Genomic DNA, 20,957 nt, shown 5'->3' with positions numbered 1-20,957 from the left:
GAGTGCCGTATGTGGATGAGATCATGATGAGGGGTGGATGGAGATGGTTTGGGCATGCTCTTCGCACTCCCCAAGAGAGATTAGTTCACCAAACGTTCAGCTGAGCTCCACAAGGCACTAGAAGAGTTGGAAGACCCAGGCCTACATGACTGAGGACTATGAGGCGTGAGGTAGGAGATAATGAACTGAGAAGAATTGAATTAAAAGCTCAAGATAGAGACGACTGGTGAAATCTAACCGAGGCCCTTTGCATCAATAGCCGTAGGAGGAGAAGATGATGATGCTCAGCAAAGCTGTACTAGTCAGGGCCACCATTACTAAGTTGGTTTAGATTAAGATCTCCCATCATCACCAGTCTGCAGTGGTCAGCATGATGATGATAATTACCAAACCCCAGACATGACAAAGGACATATTTGAGGCTTTTGTCTGGCTGCAGTGGACTATAAATAGCTGCATTTGTTGCTTTGTATATATATATATATATATATATATATATATATATATATATATATATATATATATATATATATATACATATATATATCTATATATATATATATATATATATATATATATATATATATATATATATATATATATATATATATATATATATATATATATATATATATATATATATATATTCATTAATATTATCAATAGCTAAGCTGCACCCTAGTTGGAAAACCAGTTAGATGTTATATAAGCCCACAGGCTACATCAGGGAAAAATAGCCTAGTGAGAAAAGGAGATAAATAAGTTACAAGAATAAAAACAATTTCTATAATACTACACTTTATTTCAGAGTATTTCACCAATATTCTTAAACAAAGCATCAATTTCAAAATAACTTCAACAATGGTACACTTTAGTATATTAAAATGTGTTCTTGCCGTGCCGACCCTATCCAAGTACAAACACGTGAAGCAGATGGCCTAAAACCCGAACTATATAAGGCACTAGGAAAAAGCAAAATATGTCTTGAAACCTTACAGAAATGTTATCAAAATGAGTTGGACGAAAAAGAAAAACCAAATATGTGGAAGAAGTCAAGAACAAAGATGATTGAAAAGAAAAGAAGGCCAATGGCAAAAGACTTAAGACCCATAGCTCTATTAAATATTTCTTATAAAATATTCATGATGATGGTGAAAGAGGAAATAGAAAACCACATAAGAATGAATGAAGAAGACAATGAATGTCAAGCAGGATTTACAGGTGGAGGCAGGATAGAGGACAATATCTTTATATTACAGTATTGTGTGGAAGAGAGCTATAGTAACAAGAAACCTCTAATAGTAACTGCGATAGACTTTAGCAAAGCATTTGACTCTGTAAAAAGGGAGGTATTAATAGAAGTTTTAAAAGAATATAAAATTAACACCAAAATCATAAGTGCAATTGCAAATATTTATCAAGGAGATACTACGGGCATTGACTTAGGAGAAGGTATAGAACAAGAAATGGAAGTTACAAGTGGAATTAAACAAGGTTGCACAGGATCAGCTTCACTTTTTAAACTGATTACGTATATTATCATGAAGAAAATAGAAGAGGAAGGAAACGGTTTCAGAAATCAGTTAATAAAGATAGAATCATTATTTTTTTGCAGATGATGCCTTAATAATTGCACAGGATATACATAATGCTAAGCGTAACATTCAGATATTAGTAGAAACTAGTAAAAAATGTGGGTTGGAAATTAATAAAGAGAAGAGTAATATTATGATTTACAATATGAAAGAAAAGCCAGATAACATAGAGGGAATCAAAGTAGTAGAAAGTTTGACATACTTAGGAATAAAGCTAGACAATAGTAGGAATATATTTAAAACTCAGAAAAGGGTAATGATAGAAAAGGCACAAAAATTAGCTAATCTAACATATTCAGTTATAGAGAAAAGTTGCAATAAAGTGATGATAGGAAAAACGTTCTGGAAAAGTATTGCTTTACCATCTATTTTGTATGGAACAAATGTTATAAATCTAACAGAAACTGAAATAGAGAAACTACAAAGAATAGAGAATGGGGTATATAGGAAGATTTTAGGTGCCACTAAAAGCACAGCTAATACTGCTCTAAGAGGGGAGATAGGTGCATCTTCTATGAAAACAAGGGTGATGGATGGGAAGCTGCAGTACTTAAATCGTACCCTGAATGGAAAGAAGGAAATACTGAAAATAATTATCCAGGATATTCAAGAAAAAGAAGGAAGATGGTGGAAACAACCTGCAAAGTATTTGGAAGAATTAAGTTTAGGTATAAGACAAATAAGAAGAATGAACAAGGCAGAAATAAAAACGGAAACCAGAAAGTGGGATACTGAAAAGTGAAAAGAAGAAATAGAAAGTAAAGTGAGCCTAGAAATATATAGAACGTGGAAGAAAGAAATTAAGGAAGAGTTACTTTATGACAATACATTTGCTTCAGTGATATTTTTTAGAGCAAGAACTAATACTTTAAAACTAAATATTGTAAATAGACACAATGGAGGGAATGTAAACTGTAATTTTTGTGAAAATGAGGAGGAAGATTTGATACATTTTTTGTTATTTTGCCAGGAATATAGAAAAGAAAGGAATAAAGTAATTGAGCTACAACAACCATACGAGGAAGACCCAAAGAAAATAGTAGGATCATTTTTATTTAGTGAAACAAATATAGAAAAGAAAAAAGAAGTATTAAACATAATGTGGAAGAAAAGACAAAACAGTACAAGAAGATAAGCGTTAGAGGCGCCGTTGTGAAGGCTATGCCTCACCCCGGAACCTGAACCTGAAGAGATAAATAAGCTACAAGAGAAGTAATGAACAATTACAAGAACATATTTTGAGAACCGTAACAATATGGAACTAGATCTTTCATCAATAAACTATATAAAGTCGATATTCAGCTGGACTTGAGCTACCACAAATACATTTCGGCCTACATACTGAAGTAACATTACCCATTCTCCAACAAGTACTAAAATAGACCCTTCTTTAAAAGTAAAGTAAATCTCTTTATCAAAAATTAAGTTTTCAAAAACATATGGGCATATATCTTCTTCATTCAATGCACAGTCTTTATAGATTTTGGGAGATCATGCACCAAAGCTAAATGATGAGAATTTGATTATACGAAAAGTTCATGGTTTATCACACGGGGAAAATAAGAATTTAGTGTATTTGTAGATTAATTGTTCAATGCAGGATAATATTAGGAGTAATTTTATGTTTATGCAACAGCCATACTGTAGCCTACTTTTCATAGATATAGAGAACAGATTTAGAATAGAAGAGACGAGCAAGGGAGCCCTTTTAAAACATAACCCTTTAACAAAACTAATATCCCAGAAGACTATTCATTTTAATTATTTCCATGCCCAAAATTATGGCAGTCAATGAAACAAGACATAAGCGAAGGTATGATGCAAAATCAGAGTAGGGTTCTGGTTGTATACATAAGTTGGGTAATGCATATGGAAGAAGAATTTAAAAAAATCCAAACTGAACACAATTTCCTGCCAAAACTGCTGATAGCAAGGTGTTATCCCAACTGATTTCAAGGTAGAATGGAGATAAAGATGAAGAATTTCATTATCAATTTTGTTATAGTACGGGTGAAATAAGCTAAATTACAAGTATAAGTTTCGAAGCATTGCACTTATTTTGCGGATCGAGCAGTTAGGAACCAGTTCAACCAGGAACCAAAAACCAGGATAAATGAGAAGACTATAACCCTGATTAAAACATTATGATAGAAGCCCTGATTTATATAGATTATATAATATTCCTGAAAAATTATAGATACAAAGTAGAAAGAGCTAGAAGCAACTATCGCAGTCTGGAAGAATTAAAGAAATTTACTTTTATCACCAACTCACAAAATAAGACACAAAACAGAAGAGGTTTAAGTGAAGTGGTTAGAAATGGAAGGATAGAAACAGTTAAGGAATATAAATACTTAAGAGAATGGTACTCAGAAATGGAAAACCACAGTCTTACCATAACTAAAATGGAAGCAAAATTAGAAAATTAGTGAGGAAGTAATGGGGACAGTAACAGGAAATTTGGCATTACTTGTGAGAATAAAGATTTATGAAACAGTAGCAGTACTTACAATGTTTGCAAATAGCCTATTTAGACAAGGGGTATAATAAAAGAAAAATAAATGAAAGAGCTAAAGGGTATACAGTACTATATCATGAAAGGAAAGTTTGAACAGGTTGCTACCACACCTTATTGTGTGTTAATAGAAGAAACAGGAATATGGACAGTTGAAAATAGAATAGAGTATAAAAAGGTGATTTTCTTTTATAACATCATCACATAAGATGATAAAAGATTAGCCATTGAGATATTGGAAGACCAAATAAGGGAACCATATGTGGAATGCTGTGGAAAAAAAGTATTTTAGAAATATGGAAAAAATGGGATATTAATATTGAAGAAGTAAGAAAGTATAAAAATCAAGAATAAAAACAAAAATAAAAAGTAAAGTGGCAAATGAAATTAAAAGAAAAATAGAAGAAAAGTAAGCAGAAATTACCAAACCGAGATTTGTAAACAGTAATGGCAGAAGAGATTACATAGGAGAACTTAATACCAAGGAAGCATTAATAGTTATGAAAACAAAGTTGAATATGATGGAATTAAAAGAAAATCATAGAAAGAGAAATGAAACTAATAGGCTTTGTCTACTGTGGAGCGAGGCAGATGATACACCTGAGCATATGTTTAGCTGTAATGAATTAAGAAAATTTGGAAGCAATGGCATAGAATTAGGGAATTTAGAAACACAAACCAAATAATTATGTTGACTGATATATTAGACATGTCCTTCTTCTAGTAGTGTGCCCACAATCACCGTGTACAGTCTGTTGCAGGGTTGCCATTCGTACGATAATTATCGTACATGTACGATTATTTTAGGTCCAGTACGATGTACGATACATACCTTAGGCATATACAAATGTGTGTTTAATTAAACAATTATACTAAAATATTTTGAAATAAGTCAATCATGTAACTCCCTAATAATTATATTGAAACTGTGTACGATAATTTTGGTTGAAAAACGACAATTTTAAGGCTCGTGTACGATAATCCTGTCGAAATAATCTGGCAACCCTGCTGTTGTCGCTGTTGTGGTGAGAGCAACGAGAAAACACTTACTACTGTATTTCTTTGATCGTGACAACTAATATATAATTTTTAATGTTGGTAAGAATGATTATGATTATTTGTTCCATTCATTGCACATAGAAATAATAGGCGCAGTGTAAATAGACTGTAGAACAATAGATTATGCCCGGTACAGTAGAATTAAAGATCTGAAATACACACGCTAGACTCCAACTGTCATCGCTTGGCCTAGCCCATTTTTTTTTAACCTACAGTGATTTCCCCGATAGGAATAAACTTAGTTTCTTTTAATCTAAAGCTTCAGTTTTAAGTGGGGGTTTGTTGTGCTTAACATACTCTTTTGATACTAGGAGTAGATTTAGGGGAGGTTTGTAGATCGATGGACATGAGTTGGAGGAATGCGATCTGACTTAACCTGCAATACTCTCTCTCACTTAACTTTACCTACATTGGCTTTTCCTCACCAAGGTGGCTTAAGCCTCCAGATTATTACCTCTGCTAACGAAATTTGGTTATGTATTATCCCATTTGTTTGTGTGTGCGATTTGGTAGGTGTGTCCATCATTTTACAAACTATCCCCGCCTAACCTAGTCTATATACAGTAGTTATGTCATAATTGGGGGCTAATGGCTCCTTGTGACTGTGGGGCTGGTGGGGGAGCCTCCTATCGTTGCTCTTCTCCCTCATTCCTTGATTTACGGAACTAGTGGTTCGCAACCTTCCTTGAGCTAACCTCACTATTGGCGTACTTTATGTACGATATAGGTTTATCAATATTTTCTTATCTGGGGGGAAACACCTTTGACCATTCTTTGTACTTTTCTAAGAGTATTTTGGTCATAAACAATTTATAGTATAGGCAATGCCCTTTTTTGTCTCCAATACTACATGCGCCCCCAGGTATCCCTCTAAAAGGATAAGTTAAAAGATGGGTCCACCGTTCTTTGAACTACTCTTATGAGAACCTCGCTCTCCTCTCATAATTCAATGAAGGATTACAGGTCTTATACTGAAGGGACTAAGTTCCCCTCCCCCCTGTGCCAAATTACTAAGGATAACATTTTTGTATGTGTCGTATGTTGAAGTAAATGGTGCATTGTTAGCTGTTTTCTGACGTATTTTTTGTTTTAAATGGTTCTGATATCTATTACTAGATTTTGACCATCATGAGAGCAGATCGCTGTTAGGGGCATAATAGAAAATGGTAATTTCCATATTCTTTTCAGTAATGGCTGATTTTGCTTCTGTTGCTGAGTTGTAATGAAATTAAGGGCATATGTACTGGTACCACCACCTAAGTAACTTGGATTGTCATGTCTTTACTTATCAGGAGGCCAAAGACACTCCTTACCCTAAGTTAACACTGAAAATCAATGTTGTAATTATCATTATTTGAATTAATCTTACCTGGTAGTCAAGATGCTTTAATCATTTGAAGACAATTTTTCTAACTCAAAAGAAAAAAAATCTTATTTCTCTATCTCGCATCTCCCTCACCTCTGTTATACCCAGTTGACCTGATAGGAGATGCCACTGGACAAAACTACCACAAACATAAAAACTAATGAAAATTCTTTAAAATCATTGTTGGTTACCCCTGATAGGCTGGCTTCTATAGATCCGACATACTGTATTTTAGAATTTTCAATATTAATCTTACCCGATGATCATGTAGCTGTCAACTCTGTTGCCCGACAGAAATCTACGGTCGGGATACGCCAGCGATCGCTATACAGGTGGGGGTGTACACAACAGCGCCATCTGTGAGCAGGTACTCAAGTACTTCTTGTCAACAAGAACTCAATTTTTCCTCTGTCGTGCCACCGGCTAGACCTACTTGGATACGCTGTTGATTCTGGAGTTATTGTTCACGATTTGGTGATGTATTTGCTCTAGAGTTTAGCCTTCGCTATTCAGGAAGCTTTATCATTAGCTTAGCAAGCTTTTGGAATTAATTTGATTTAATTATGGTGACGAAGAGAGTATGGACTCTCTTTCACTTTTAAATGGCCGACCCTTCCCTTAGACGGAAGTGTTGGTGTCGAAGAGAGTATAGACTCTCTTTCACTTTTTATACCCACCCTTCCCTTAGACGGAAGTGTGTTTAGGTTTTTGGTAATTTTGCTTAACAAAGTTATAGATTTATTTTATATCTCTCCGCCATTTATAGGCCTCTTCGATTAACTTCCATTTATTATAAACTTATGAAAATTAATTTTTGTTTGTTTATATACGACCTTTCCTAATAGTAGGCGGTCCTTACTTGGAACCGAAGTTAATTAACATTGAGCCCGTCATATCGTTTTTCCTGTTAAGAATTTATGCTATTTTAATGTTTTTGAAAGAATTTCTTTGATAGTCTCGTACTGTTTTCAAAGTTGAACTAACGTTTTGTTTAGTCTCCGCAGTTGTTGACGTTCAGAACGTTCAACTTGCGCTCTATCGTTACGATAGAGAGAGAGTATTTCACGGTTTCACGTTGCAGTAAGAGTAAACCGATTCTAGCGTTTCGTTCATTCTTTCTTAGCTTAAATGGTTTTAATTCTAATAAAGGAACTTTTTATTTGGGAAACCTTTCAGTTTTTTTCCTTTAACAAATAATATGTTTTAACGATATATATAATTGGGCTCATCTCTCAGGTTCTAAGTCAAGAGAGAGAGAGAGAGAGAGATAGAGACGGAGGGAGAGAGAGGAGGATAAACGTTTCGTTCAAGCGGGTAACGTTGTTCTCGTTTTTTGCTCTTCTCCCTAGTCGCTATAGGGGAAGAAGGTAAAACATTTTTAGAGTTTTATTCTTGTTCCCAGGCTTTATGCGGTGAGAGATTTTAAACGTAGTTTATTTGATCTAGTGTTTAGTCTCTTTTCCAGCCACTGAATTCTTTATCTTTCATTATGTTTTTCTGTTACATTGTAATACTGTTTTCGCAATTACTACCTTTTAATGAAGGATAGGATTGCGTGTTTCAGGTACAAACCACTTAAAGTTTCGAGTTCAGTGAAATAAGTGCAAACAGAAAATCAAAAGTGATAAAGTGATATGCGCAAAGTGTTACAGTGTTGCGTTCGAGGGTTCGTCTGTTCGTGCCAGTTGTTCACCTAGTCCGATACCTCTTACAAGCTCCCAAGCCCAGGGGAGAAGTAATGTCGAAGGACTTATGGGTTCCACAGGCCTTGATCAACGAACAGACGTTTCCCTCCGTGGTTTCGGGTGTATCTACACACGTTGCCGACGTGATCACCCCACCCACACAAAGACGAGAGAGCCCATTTATTCCTCGTCTGCGGAAGAGGTTTCTCGCAGAAACCATGGACCAAATCTTGCAGCTTTTAAGTGCAAGTCGGTCCCTTCCGCGCAAGTCCAACGGCCTAGGTGTAGCCACTGGGTCAGTTCGGACTTGCTGCAGTACGACAACTGCACACCTCCCAAGAGAGGCAAGGTGGTACCGCAACAGGCAGTAACTCCGTCTGTTGCCGCACCAGCGGTTTTAGACCCTCAGTCACAACGGACAGTAGCTCCGTTTGTTGTTGTCTTTCATAGACCCTAGTGGTCCATGCTGCAGACTATACAGTCTCAGCTTGCTCCTTCATGCAGGAGTATCATGCTGGAAGGTTGACAATGCACCTGTTAACCTACAACCCGCCGAGGTTGTGCGCTCAGCAGATACTGCGGCTGCCTGCTCCCACCCTCCACCTGTGAGAGCTCCACCACCGATGCGCAGTCCACCCTGCCAGACGCATGTTCTTGCTGCACCATCTGCTAACATGCGTGAGCTACCGCATCAGCAGTGGGAAGGTTCTGTAGAGCTGCCGGGTTCCAGCACTATGCGGCATTCTCCGCAGCCCATGCAGCATGCTCTGCATACCTTACAGCATGCTCCGCATACCATGCAGCATGCTCTGCATACCTTACAGCATGCTCCGCATACCATGCAGCATGAGCCGCATACCTTACAGCATGCTCCGCATACCATACCGCATGCTCCTCAACCCACCGCAGCCCCTCCCACGCTCCAGCACTCTGCTTTTGTTGTTGCCAGCTCCCACACTCCGACTGCGGAGAAGGTTGACGATGCACCCGTGGGCCTACACCTCCCACGGTTGTGCGCCCGGCATGGCTTCCTGCTCTCACACTCTTGTTGTAAGAGCTCCTCCACCCATGCACAAGTCAACCCTGCCAGATGTATGATGACTCCCACACACAGAGCACTCCGTTGCCGTGCGTGAGCTACCACAAGCTGCCGTGTTTTGACACGGTGTGTCAGCCTCCGCAACACACTGTGGTTACCGCCACTCGCCAGCAGCAAACTAGTCAGTCAGGAGTTGAGGCTTCCCCACACAACTTTGGTTGTTGCCAACTCACAAACTGTCATACAGTTACATGACGTTGCCTTCTAGTCTGCTACTTATACACCAGTGCTGTATGTCCTCACGCTCCTGTTGTGGTTGACAGTTCAGTTTTTGACAGTTCACAGACTGTCAAGCAGTTTCATACGTTGCCTTCTGGTCTGCTGCTTTTGCACCAGTGAAACCCTCACTGAGAGAACCTAGCTTTTCTCGGATATGGTTCCTGTAGATGAGAAAGTGCTGTCCTCCCTCCTTCTGATATTCCCTTGAGGACTCTGTCATTTGGAGAGGAGCCTTAAGCTGCTTAGCCTCCTATGGACTTTTATTTAAGCATAACATGCTTCCAGGGAGGGTAAATGGTTCCGCTTCAGTCGCTAACCCCGTCTGTTGCCACACCTGCTCCCATAGACCTTGGGCTTTGTTGCAAGACATGCAGTCCAAGCTTAGTCCTTGATAGAGGATTTTTTACGGAGTCAGTGTGTCACTGGGAAGACGTTCAACAACCAGCAGAGGTGACTTGTTGTGACGCAGTGCGGCAACCTCAGCAACCCGATAAGGAGTTGTCTGTACTACCCAGACAGTCTAGACAGTTTCGGGTTGTCGCTGTACTTCCTCGCTTCCCCATGGTTGACAGTTCACAGACTGTGCAGCAGTACCATGATCTTGTGTCCGGCTCCGTCACGCATCCACCAGTGCGACCGGATTCAGCGAGTCAGACGTTGCCCACTCCGTTGCCGTTTCCTCATCAGTTTCGGATGAGGAACCCTCTGATGAGGACATGGCTGAACGAAAAGATCAATCCCCAGCCCTGCTATCCATCCAGAAGATGCTGAAGAAGGAATACGGCCCTGTCAGGCTGTGGATGAGTCTGGTTAGGACACTGTCATCCGTGGTGCATTTGGTGTCACTTGGAAGACTACACCTCCGTCCTCTTCGGTTTCATCTAGCTCTTCACTGGAAAAGGACAAGACGCTACAAGCGGTCTCGATCCCGGTTTCCTGAAGATAAGTCTGGTCTAACCTGAGGAAAGGACTTTATCAACCTTTTATAGGGTCTTCCCCTGACTGTTCAGACTCCCAACCACGTTCTCTTCTCAGACGCATCGGACGTAGGCTGGGGTGCGACCTTAGGCGGTAGGGAATGCTCGGGATTATGGAACTCGCGTCAAAGGACAATGCATTTTAACTGCAAGAAGCTTCTGGCAGTAAGTCTGACCTGGAAAAGCTTCAGGTCTCTCCTTCAAGACAAAGTAATGGAGGTCAACACGGACAACTCCCTGCTTTGATGTTTATCTCCTAGCAAGGAGGGACCTACTCTCTGACATGGTGCGAGTTCGCTAGTGACCTCCTCTCCTGTTCAACAGGTCTTGACTTTTCACTAGTAACAAATTTCTTTCAAGGCAACTTGAATGTCTTAGCAGTTTGTCTCAGTAGGAAGGGACAATAATTCCAACATATTGGACCCTCCACAGAGATGTATGCAAGAGACTTTGGGTCACTTGGGGCCATCCAACCATGGATCTCTTCGCAACCTCGATGTCCAAGAGGCTCTCAACAGACCCAGCAGTGGTTCTTTTAGATGCCTTTCTACTAGATTAGTCTCATCTAGATCTATATGCATTCCCTCCGTTCTAGTTTGTCAACAAGGTACTGCAGAAGTTCGCCTCTCACGTTGGGACAAAGTTGACACTAGTTGCTTCCCTCTGGCCCGCGAGAGAATAACTTACCGAGGTACTTCGATGGCTAGTAGACGTTCCCAGAACTCTTCCCCTAAGGGTGGACCTGCTACGTCTGCCACGCGTAAGAAGGTACTCCAAGGCCTCCACGCTCTTCGTCTCACTGCCTTCAGAGTATCGAAAGACTCTCGAGAACTAGAGGTTTTTCGAAGGAGGCAACCAGAGCGATTGTTAGAGCAAGGAGAACATCCACCCTTAGAGTCTACCAATCGAAGTGGGGAATCTTCCTAAACTGGTGCAAGTCAGTATCCGTATCCTCGACCAGTACCTCTGTAACTCAAATAGCTGACTTCCTCTTATATCTGAGAAAAGAGCGATCTCTTTCAGCTCCCACTTTCAAGGGTTACAGAAGCTTGTTGGCATCAGTCTTCCGTCACAGAGGCTTAGATCTTTTTAACAATAAAGATCTACAGGACCTCCTTAAGTCTTTTGAGACCACGAAGGAGCGTCGTTTGGTTACACCTGGTTGGAATTTAGACGTGGTTCTAAGATTCCTTATGTTAGACAGGTTCGAACCACTTCAATCAGCCTCCCTGAAAGATCTCACCTTTAAGACTCTTTTCCTGATATGCTTTACCAGCTAAAAGAGTCAGTGAGATTCATGCCTTCAGCAAGAACATCGGATTTTCATCCGAAACGGCTACATGTTCTACATCTTGGTTTTCTAGCCAAACACGAGCTGCCTTCTCGGCCTTGACCAATATCGTTCGTTATTCCAAACTTATCGATATGGTTGGAAAGGAACTAGAAAGAGTATTATGTCCTGTAGAGCTCTTAAGTTCTTTTTTAAAAATCTTTCTGAGGCCCGTCTGAAGCTTTATGGTGTTCAGTTAAGAATTCATCTTTGCCTATGTCAGAGAATTCTTTATCCTATTATTTTCAGACTGTTAATACGAGAAGCTCATTCCCTTCTGAATGAGGAAGACCAAGCTTGGCTGAAGGTAAGGACACACGAAGTTAGAGCTATCACAACTTCCGTGACCTTTTAATAAAATAGATCTCTGCAAAATATTTTCGACGCAACCTTTTGGAAAAGCTAATCAGTGTTCGCGTCTTTTATCTTAAGAATGTCCAGTCTCTTTACGAGAACTGCTACACTCTGGGACCATTCGTAGCAACGAGTGCAGTAGTGGTGGGGGCTCCACCACTACAATTCCCTAATTCCAGAACCTTTTTAATCTTTCTCTTGAAATATTTCTGGGTTGTCCGGAAGGCTAAGAAGCCTTCCGCATCCTGGTTGATTTGGCGGGTGGTCAAATTCTTTCTTGAGAAGCGCCTAGATTAGAGGTTGTGATGAGGTCCTTTAGTATGGGTTGCAGCCCTTAATACTTCAGCACCTAGGAGTCGCTCAGCATCCTAAGAGGATCGCTAGGCTCAGTAAGGAAGACGTACTTAAAAAGGCAGAGTAATGGTTCAAGTCGACTTCCTCACCAGGTACTTATTTATTTTATGTTTGTTATTTTGAATAACGGCTAAAATAAGATACGGGATACTTAGCTTCTTTGTTAACATGTATGCTGGTCTCCACCCACCACCCTGGGTGTGAATCAGCTACATGATCATCGGGTAAGATTAATATTGAAAAATGTTATTTTCATTAGTAAAATAAATTTTTGAATATACTTACCCGATGATCATGAATTTAAGGACCCGCCCTTCCTCCCCATAGAGAACCAGTGGACCGAGGAGAAAATTGAGTTCTTGTTGACAAGAAGTACTTGAGTACCTGCTCACAGATGGCGCTGTTGTGTACACCCCCACCTGTATAGCAATCGCTGGCGTATCCCGACCGTAGATTTCTGTCGGGCAACAGAGTTGACAGCTACATGATCATCGGGTAAGTATATTCAAAAATTTATTTTACTAATGAAAATAACATTTTCAAGAATTGGTAATCATGTATAGAATTTGCAGGATTTAAGGTGTGTCTTTGTCTGGCTTAAGATAGGTATGTATCCTACCAAATTGTTTTGAAAAAACATGTCAGAAGAAATTGATTTGGTACTGCAAGAGTTAATGATAGAGCCAATTATTATTATTATTAATTGATAAGCTACAACCCTAGTTGGAAAACCAGAATGCTATAAGCCCAGGGGCTCCAACAGGGAAAATAGCCCAGTGAGGAAAGGAAACAAGGAACAGTAACATGAAAATAAATATCTCCTATATAAACAATAAAAAACTTCAACAAAACAAGAGGAAGAGAAATAAGATAAAATAGTGTGTCTGAGTGTACCTTCAAGCAAGAGAACTCTAACCCAAGACAATAGAAGACCATAGTACAAAGGCTATGGCATTACCCAAGACTAGAGAACATTGGCATTAACATGAAAATGTGTATGCGTGGATAGTTTGTGTGCTTTTGGATGGTTATAGACTTTGTTTCAAGGACCACTGCCCTTCCCTCTCTTACCAGCTGATCTCATTTCTAACCTCTTTTGTAATTGCCAAAACTTTTGACCCTATCAGGAATTTCTAGATTAGAAGTCTCTGACTTTTATAACAAATTCCTCCTGTGGAGAAATTTACCTGGAGTTGGCAGCCGATTATTGTTTGTTCCAACGTGAAATACAAATCAACATCCTTTAGGTAGGGAATATGTTTTCAGTGCAAGCCATTGAATTGATTTAATGAGCTTTTAAGTTACAGATGGGAGTGAGGGCGAGAAGCACCGTCCCCTTACCGATCTAAACTTCTCCACTTATGTTTCGGCTGCATCAAGTACAGAGATTAGGCGAGTGACATGGTATATCTGCCTTAGCCTTCCATTCTAAGGGGTGTAGGAGCTCCTTAGTCTAGTGGGGGGCCACATGGTTAAACTCGAACCCTACCAGGGCATGATCCCAGGTTCAAGTCCTACTTCCCATCTCTATGTGAAACGTGGAGTGGCACGGAGAGAAGAGGCCTTATACCCCATGAAGGCTCTGCAGTTCTATCTGAAGATGACTCGACATTTCAGACCTGAGTGAAGGTGACTTCCCTAGCATGGGCAGAATCAAGAAAGAGGTGTATAGAACACAATCTCTTTCGAACTAAGGTAATTGATCCGTGATGCATATGGCTCAACTGGTGAGAGAATGTAGGTTTCTGTGGTCCTGAAGTATGCATTCTTTCAGTTACCCATTCATCAGGCCTCCAAATGGTGCATATGTTGAGAAATTACCCCTCTATTTCAAGCAGACAATGAACTGTTGAAACTGGGACTTTTAGGAAGGACACGAATGTAGATATATATATGATTTATATGGTTATGATGGAAAAAATCAAGGGTTTGTTGTATGGCCACATTGTATTTAAATCCCTTATTATGCCCCGCAAGTCGAAACCTATTTTAAGAGAAAGGTAACCCCACACATATTGAGTTTGCTAATGCAGCGTATGGTACCATATTTGTATAGTTATGACTAGGTGGGCTCCCATTAGTAACAGGATCTCAGCACAGTTTGACAATATTTTTAGTATTATGGTATTGAACTGCTAAACTGCTAAAATATATTATACTGAAAATACTGGTCACTGTAAAATAGATAATAGCAAAAGGTTTGTTTTTCTGAGACTTGAAAATCACTATTTATTTTTTTTATTTTTGCAGGTGTTTTCTAGCATAAAGTTGTTCACTCAGTAGAAGACTGCACTTGATACATGGTCAACATTTTTTATCATGATAAACATGTCTTATTTGTTCGGTCAGAGTGGTTTGGTTGAGGAGATATTCCCTCCTGGAAAGGCCATCCTAACTTTCAACCTACGTAACCAACCCCAAAGAGTACTACTGTGGATCAAGAGTTTTGTTTATAAGGTTAGTATGGGAATTAATAATCTTTATATAGTTTGCAAATGTATGTGCAGTTAGAATTTGTTCCTACATAACATACAAACCTGAGCTGAGTTCTTTAACCCTTTTACCCCCAGGCTATTTGGAAATTTCCAACCCTTAACCCCCCAGGGGGTTATTTTTTTCAATATTTAACTTAGCCGGTGATTATATAGCTGCAACTCTGTTGCCCGACAGACAACTCTACGGTAAAAACTCGCCAGCGATCGCTACACAGGTTGCGGGTGTGCCCAACAGCGCCATCTGTCGTCCAGATACCCAGTACTCAATGTAAACAAAGACTTAATTTTCTCTCTGTCGAGCTATCGACAAGACGTACTTACTCGCTGTTGCTAAACTGGAGTTTTTTCACAACTAATTGGTGAAGTACTTTATTCTAGTTTTGAGTTTTCGCTATGCAGGTGTTTTATCTTCATCTTAAATCTTGAACTCGTTTTGGATAGATTTAATTATGGTGACAAAGAGAGTATGGACTTTCTTTCACTTTTAAATGGCCGACCCTTCCCTTAGACGGAAGTGTGTTTAGGCTTTTAGTAATTATATCACGTTATAGATTTTCCTCTATATATTTTATATCTCTCCGCCTTTATTAGGCCTCTTCAATTAACTTTCCATTTATTATAAACATATAAAAATAATTTTAATGTTTTGTTTATACAGTATAGACCTTTCCTGAGAGTAGGCGGTCCTAACTTGGAAACCGAAGTTAATCAACGTTGAGCCCTTTATATCGTAATTAGCTTTTAAAGAGCTAAGGATTTAAAACTTTTTAAATGTAATATTTTATGAAAGAATTTCTTTGATAGTCTTCGTACTGTTTTCAAAGATGAACTAACGTTTAGTTTATTTATGCTACGCAGTTGTTGACGTTCAGGACGTTCAACATGCGCTCTATCGTTACGATAGAGAGAGAGTGTATCACGGTTTCACTTTGCAGTAAGAGTAAATCGATTCTGACGTTTTGTTCATTCTTTCTTAGCTTAAATGTTTTAAATTCTATTTTAAAGGAACTTTTTAATTGAAAAACCTTTCAGTTTTTTCCTTTAGTCAAATAACATGTTTTTTTGACGAAATATAATTGGGCTCTTCTCTTAGGTGCGAAATCAAGAGAGAAAGAGAGAGAGAGATAGAGACGGAGGGAGAGAGAGGAGAGAAAACGTTCCGTTCAAGCGGGTAACGTTGTTTTCGAGTTACTCTCGTCCATAGTCGCTGTACGGGGAGGAAGGATAAAACGTTTTTAGTTTTTATTCTCGTCCCCAGGCTATGTGCGGTGAGAGATTGAAAACGTAGTTATATGAACTAGTGTTTAGTCTCTTTCCCAGCCACTGATTTTTTTTTTTATCTTATAATATGTTTTCTGTTTTTTGCTGGTATTAATGAGCTTGCATTATACGACTGATTTCGCAATTACTACCTTTTAATGAAGGGTAGAATTGCGTGTTTCAGGTAGAAATCAGTAAAAGTTTCGATTTCAGTGAAATAAGTGCAAAACAGAAAATCGAAGTGATAAAGTGATATGCGCAAAGTGTTACAGTGTTGCGTCCGAGGGTTCGTCTGTTCGTGCCTGTCGTTCACCTAGTCCGGGACCTCTTACATGCTCCCAAGCCCAGGGGAGAAGTAATGTCAAACGACTTATGGGTTCGAGAGGCCTTGACCAACGAACAGACGTTTTCCCTCTATGGTATCGGGTGTATCTTACCAAGATCTCCCCTACCATAAGACGAGAGAGACGTTGTTTCTCCTCGTCATCCGAAGGCTTTTCGCATAAGAAACCTGTCACAAGGTTTCGAAGCCCTTAAGCGAAAGTCAGTCCTTTCAGGACAGGTCCAGCGTCCTGGTTACAACCATTAGGACAGCTCTGACCCTATGCAGTCATCGGATAACTGCTCGCCGCCTAACAAAAGCGTAACACAGACTCCGAGAGTCTTTTTTTGTAGGCAAAGTGTTGCGGTCACAGACGTTACCCTCGTCTCTTACCACAACCATTTCCGTTGATCCTTAATGGGTTGTATGGCAAGACATGCAGTATATGCTTGCCTCCCTTATGGAAGACTATTCTGCCGATTAGTCCGTTGAGTCTAGCCGTTTATCTCATCGATATCCTGGCTTTCAGCCAACCTAACGTTCCTTTGTGCTTACTGTTGACGTTGGCGTAGCTTAGTCACGTCAGTCAGGTTGTTTAGAACCACACTCGATGCGGTCTCGTGTGGTTTTTCAGCTGCATTTGGACGTTAGGCCACTTGCTGATGCTCCTGTTGACGTTCAAGACGTTCACTAACAATCGGAGTTGACTTGTTTTGACGCTGTGCGTCAACCTCCGCATTCTAGAGTTGTTTTGACTGCTCAGTCTAGGCAGTCAAAGCAGTCTCGAGTGGACGCTGTGCGTCCTCACGCACCTGTTGTGGTTGACAGTTCAGTTGTTGACAGTTCACAGACTGTCAAGCAGTTACATGATGTTGCGTTCTGGTCCGCTACTAATGCACCAGTGAGTGTGGACTCTGCTTGTAAAGCATTGCCACCACGGTAGGTCTCTCCCTTGCTTGAGACTCAGCTTTTATCGGACAAGGTTCCTGTAGATGAGGAAGTTGCTGTTCTCCCTACTACTGATATTCCCTTGAGGACTCTGTCAGATGGAGTGGAGCCTAAAGCTGCTTAGCCTCCTATGGACTTTAATTAAATCATGATGATTTTTTTTAAGGATCTTTGTCCGGATCTTTTTGTAACTGCTGCTCCTCGTTCGCCTAAACGTCAGAGCTTACACTAGGCCTAGCTACTTCGAAGCCGTTGTTTTTAAGCTAGTGCTCTCTCGCTCTCCTAGAGAGCTTTACGTTGGCTAGGCGACTGGTTTTTCACCAGGAGGAGTTTGGGGGATACAGCCTTTGCTTTCCCTTCTTTTAAACTGGTTTATAGAGCGAGAGTCTGATATGACACGAGAGAAGTTCTCGGCTTGGGAGTTCATGCCTCTGCCCAGATAGACTTCTTAATTCTCGTAGACTCTCCCTGGCGCCTGGCCAGGAGACGCTCCAAGTTGTTTACAGGTCAACTTCACAGCTGTTTTCGAGCCTTTGAAGTTTTGCTGTACAATTATGTCACGCATAACAAGGCTTTCAGGGATAGTAAACGGTACCGCCTCAGTCGCTAACCCCGTCTGTTGCCACACCTGCTCCCGTAGACCCTAAATGGGCTTTGCTGCAAGACATGCAGTCCAAGCTTGCGTCCTTGATAGAGGACTTTAATGCGGAGAAGGTTGCTACCGAACCTTCTGGCCAACAACCTTCCAACCGGTCGGTTGTGCGCCCTGTTGACGCTGAGGTAACCTACTCGCGTCTGCCAGTTGAGGTGGTTCCTCCACCGATGCGACCCAGTGTGGGTTGCCAGCCGCACGTTGACGTTAAGCGACGCTCGGAGGTGGTTGTTGACGTTCAGGACGTTCAACAACCAGCAGAGGTGACTTGTTTTGACGCAGTGCGTCAACCTCAGCAACCCGGTAGGGTGTTGACTGTACAACCCAGATGGTCTAGACAGTCTCGGGTTGACGCTGTGCTTCCTCGCGCACCCATGGTTGTTGACAGTTCACAGACTGTGCAGCAGTTCCATGATATTGCGTCCGGCTCCGTCACGCATGCACCAGTGCGACCGGACTCAGCGAGTCAGACGTTGCCCACTCCGTTGCCGTTTCCTCATCAGTTTTCGGATGAGGAACCCTCTGATGAGGACGTTGCTGAACAACAAGACGATCAGCCCCCAGAATAGATCAAGCCCTGCTATCCATCCAGAAGATGCTGAAGAAGGAACGCTGCTCAGTCAGGCTGTGGATGAGTCTGGTAGGAACGCTGTCATCCGTGGAACAATTTGTGTCACTAGGAAGACTACACCTCCGTCCTCTTCAATACCATCTAGCTTTTCACTGGAAAAAGGACAAGACGCTAGAAGCGGTCTCGATCCCGGTTTCTGAAAAGATAAAGTCTTGTCTGACTTGGTGGAAGGACAATATCAACCTAAGAGAGGGTCTTCCCCTGGCTGTTCAGACTCCCAACCACGTTCTCTTCTCGGACGCATCGGACTTGGGCTGGGGCGCGACACTAGACGGTCGGGAATGCTCAGGACTGTGGAACTCGAGTCAGAGGAGCATGCATATCAACTGCAAGGAGCTGTTGGCAGTACATCTGGCCTTGAAAAGCTTCAAGTCTCTCCTTCGAGGCAAAGTGGTGGAAGTTAACTCGGACATCACCACGGCCTTGGCGTACATCTCCAAACAAGGAGGTACCCACTCACTGACGTTGTACGAGATCACAAGGGACCTGCTCATCTGGTCAAAAGGTCAAGACATCTCCCTAGTAACGAGGTTCATCCAAGGCGACTTGAACGTCATAGCAGATTGTCTCAGTCGGAAAGGGCAAGTAATTCCAACCGAATGGACCCTCCACAAGGATGTGTGCAAGAGACTTTGGGCCACTTGGGGTAAAACCATCCATAGATCTCTTTGCAACCTCGCTGACCAAGAGGCTTCCAATCTATTGCTCTCCAGTCCCGGACCCAGCAGCAATACATATAGATGCTTTCCTCCTAGATTGGTCACATCTGGATCTCTACGCATTCCCACCGTTCAAGATTGTCAACAAGGTACTGCAGAAGTTCGCCTCTCACGAAGGGACAAGGTTGACGTTAGTTGCTTCCCTCTGGCCCGCGAGAGAATGGTTCACCGAGTTACTTCGATGGTTAGTAGATGTTCCCAGTAGTCTTCCTCTAAGGGTAGACCTTCTACGTCAGCCACACGTAAAGAAGGAACTCCAAAGCCTCCACGCTCTTCGTCTGACTGCCTTCAGACTATCAAAAGACTCGAGAGAGCTAGAGGCTTTTCGAAGGAAGCAGCCAGTGCGATTGCTAGAGCAAGGAGAGCTTCTTCCATTAGAGTCTACCAATCGAAGTGGGAAGTCTTCCGAGACTGGTGCAAGTCAGTTTCTGTATCTTCGACCAGTACCTCTGTAGCTCAAATAGCTGTTTTTCTCTTATACCTGAGAAAAGGACGATCCCTTTCAGCTCCTACTATCAAGGGCTACAGAAGCATGTTGGCATCGGTCTTCCGGCATAGAGGCTTAGATCTTTCCAAACATAAAGATCTGCAAGACCTCCTTAAGTCTTTTGAGACCACCAAGGAGCGTCGTTTGGCTACCCCTGGATGGAATTTAGACGTGGTACTAAGTTTCTTCATATCAGACAGGTTGGAGCCGTTACAATCAGCCTCCCTGAAAGATCTCACTCTTAAGACTCTTTTCCTGGTATGCTTAGCCTCGGCTAAAAGAGTCAGTGAGATTCATGCCGTCAGCAAGAACATAGGATTTTCGTCAGAAAAAGCCACTTGTTCGCTACAACTTGGTTTTCTAGCCAAAAATGAGCTGCCTTCTCGGCCTTGGCCTAAATCTTTCGATATCCCCAGCTTATCGGAGATCGTAGGCAATGAACTAGAAAGAGTCTTATGCCCTGTTAGAGCTCTTAAGTTCTATTTAAAGCGTACTAAACCTTTACAAGGCCAATCTGAAGCTTTATGGTGTTCAGTTAAGAAACCATCCTTGCCTTTGTCAAAGAATGCTTGGTCAGACTTTATCAGATTGTTAATACGAGAAGCTCATTCACATCTGAGTGAGGAAGACCGAACTTTGCTTAAGGTGAAGACGCACGAAGTTAGAGCTGTAACAACTTCCGTGGCCTTTAAACAAAATATATCTCTGCAAAGTATAATGGACGCAACCTATTGGAGAAGCAAGTCAGTGTTCGCGTCATTTTACTTGAAAGATGTCCAGTCTCTTTACAAGAACTGCTACACACTGGGACCATTCGTAGCAGCGAGTGCAGTAGTGGGTGAGGGCTCAACCACTACAATTCCCTAATTCCATACCCTTTTAATCTTTCTC

At 41.1% G+C, this 20,957-nt stretch overlaps 2 protein-coding genes across 3 annotated transcripts in view; one reads left to right on the top strand and one right to left on the bottom strand.

Moving 5' to 3' along the window:
* Window positions 1-20,957, bottom strand: part of LOC137627373 (transmembrane channel-like protein 7) — a 437,009-nt gene that overhangs the window by 171,505 nt on the left and 244,547 nt on the right. The gene's annotated exons all lie outside the window — the stretch shown is intronic.
* LOC137627905 (uncharacterized) overlaps window positions 5,118-20,957 on the top strand; it is an 81,058-nt gene continuing 65,218 nt past the window's right edge. Inside the window, exons 1-2 of one of the 2 annotated variants that reach the window (XM_068359358.1) lie at window positions 5,118-5,207; window positions 14,902-15,009. In XM_068359358.1, coding sequence (XP_068215459.1) covers window positions 5,202-5,207; window positions 14,902-15,009 — 114 coding nt within the window. In that variant the 5' untranslated portion in view covers window positions 5,118-5,201. Of the gene's footprint in view, window positions 5,208-14,802; window positions 15,010-20,957 lie in introns of both variants that reach the window. The other variant, XM_068359357.1, reaches the window with a different exon arrangement.

The sequence above is a fragment of the Palaemon carinicauda genome, chromosome 35, assembly GCF_036898095.1.
Source record: "Palaemon carinicauda isolate YSFRI2023 chromosome 35, ASM3689809v2, whole genome shotgun sequence".
Lineage (NCBI taxonomy): Eukaryota > Metazoa > Arthropoda > Malacostraca > Decapoda > Palaemonidae > Palaemon > Palaemon carinicauda.
The sequence above is the reverse complement of the archived record's forward strand: the minus strand, read 5'-3'. Positions and strand labels throughout refer to the sequence as shown.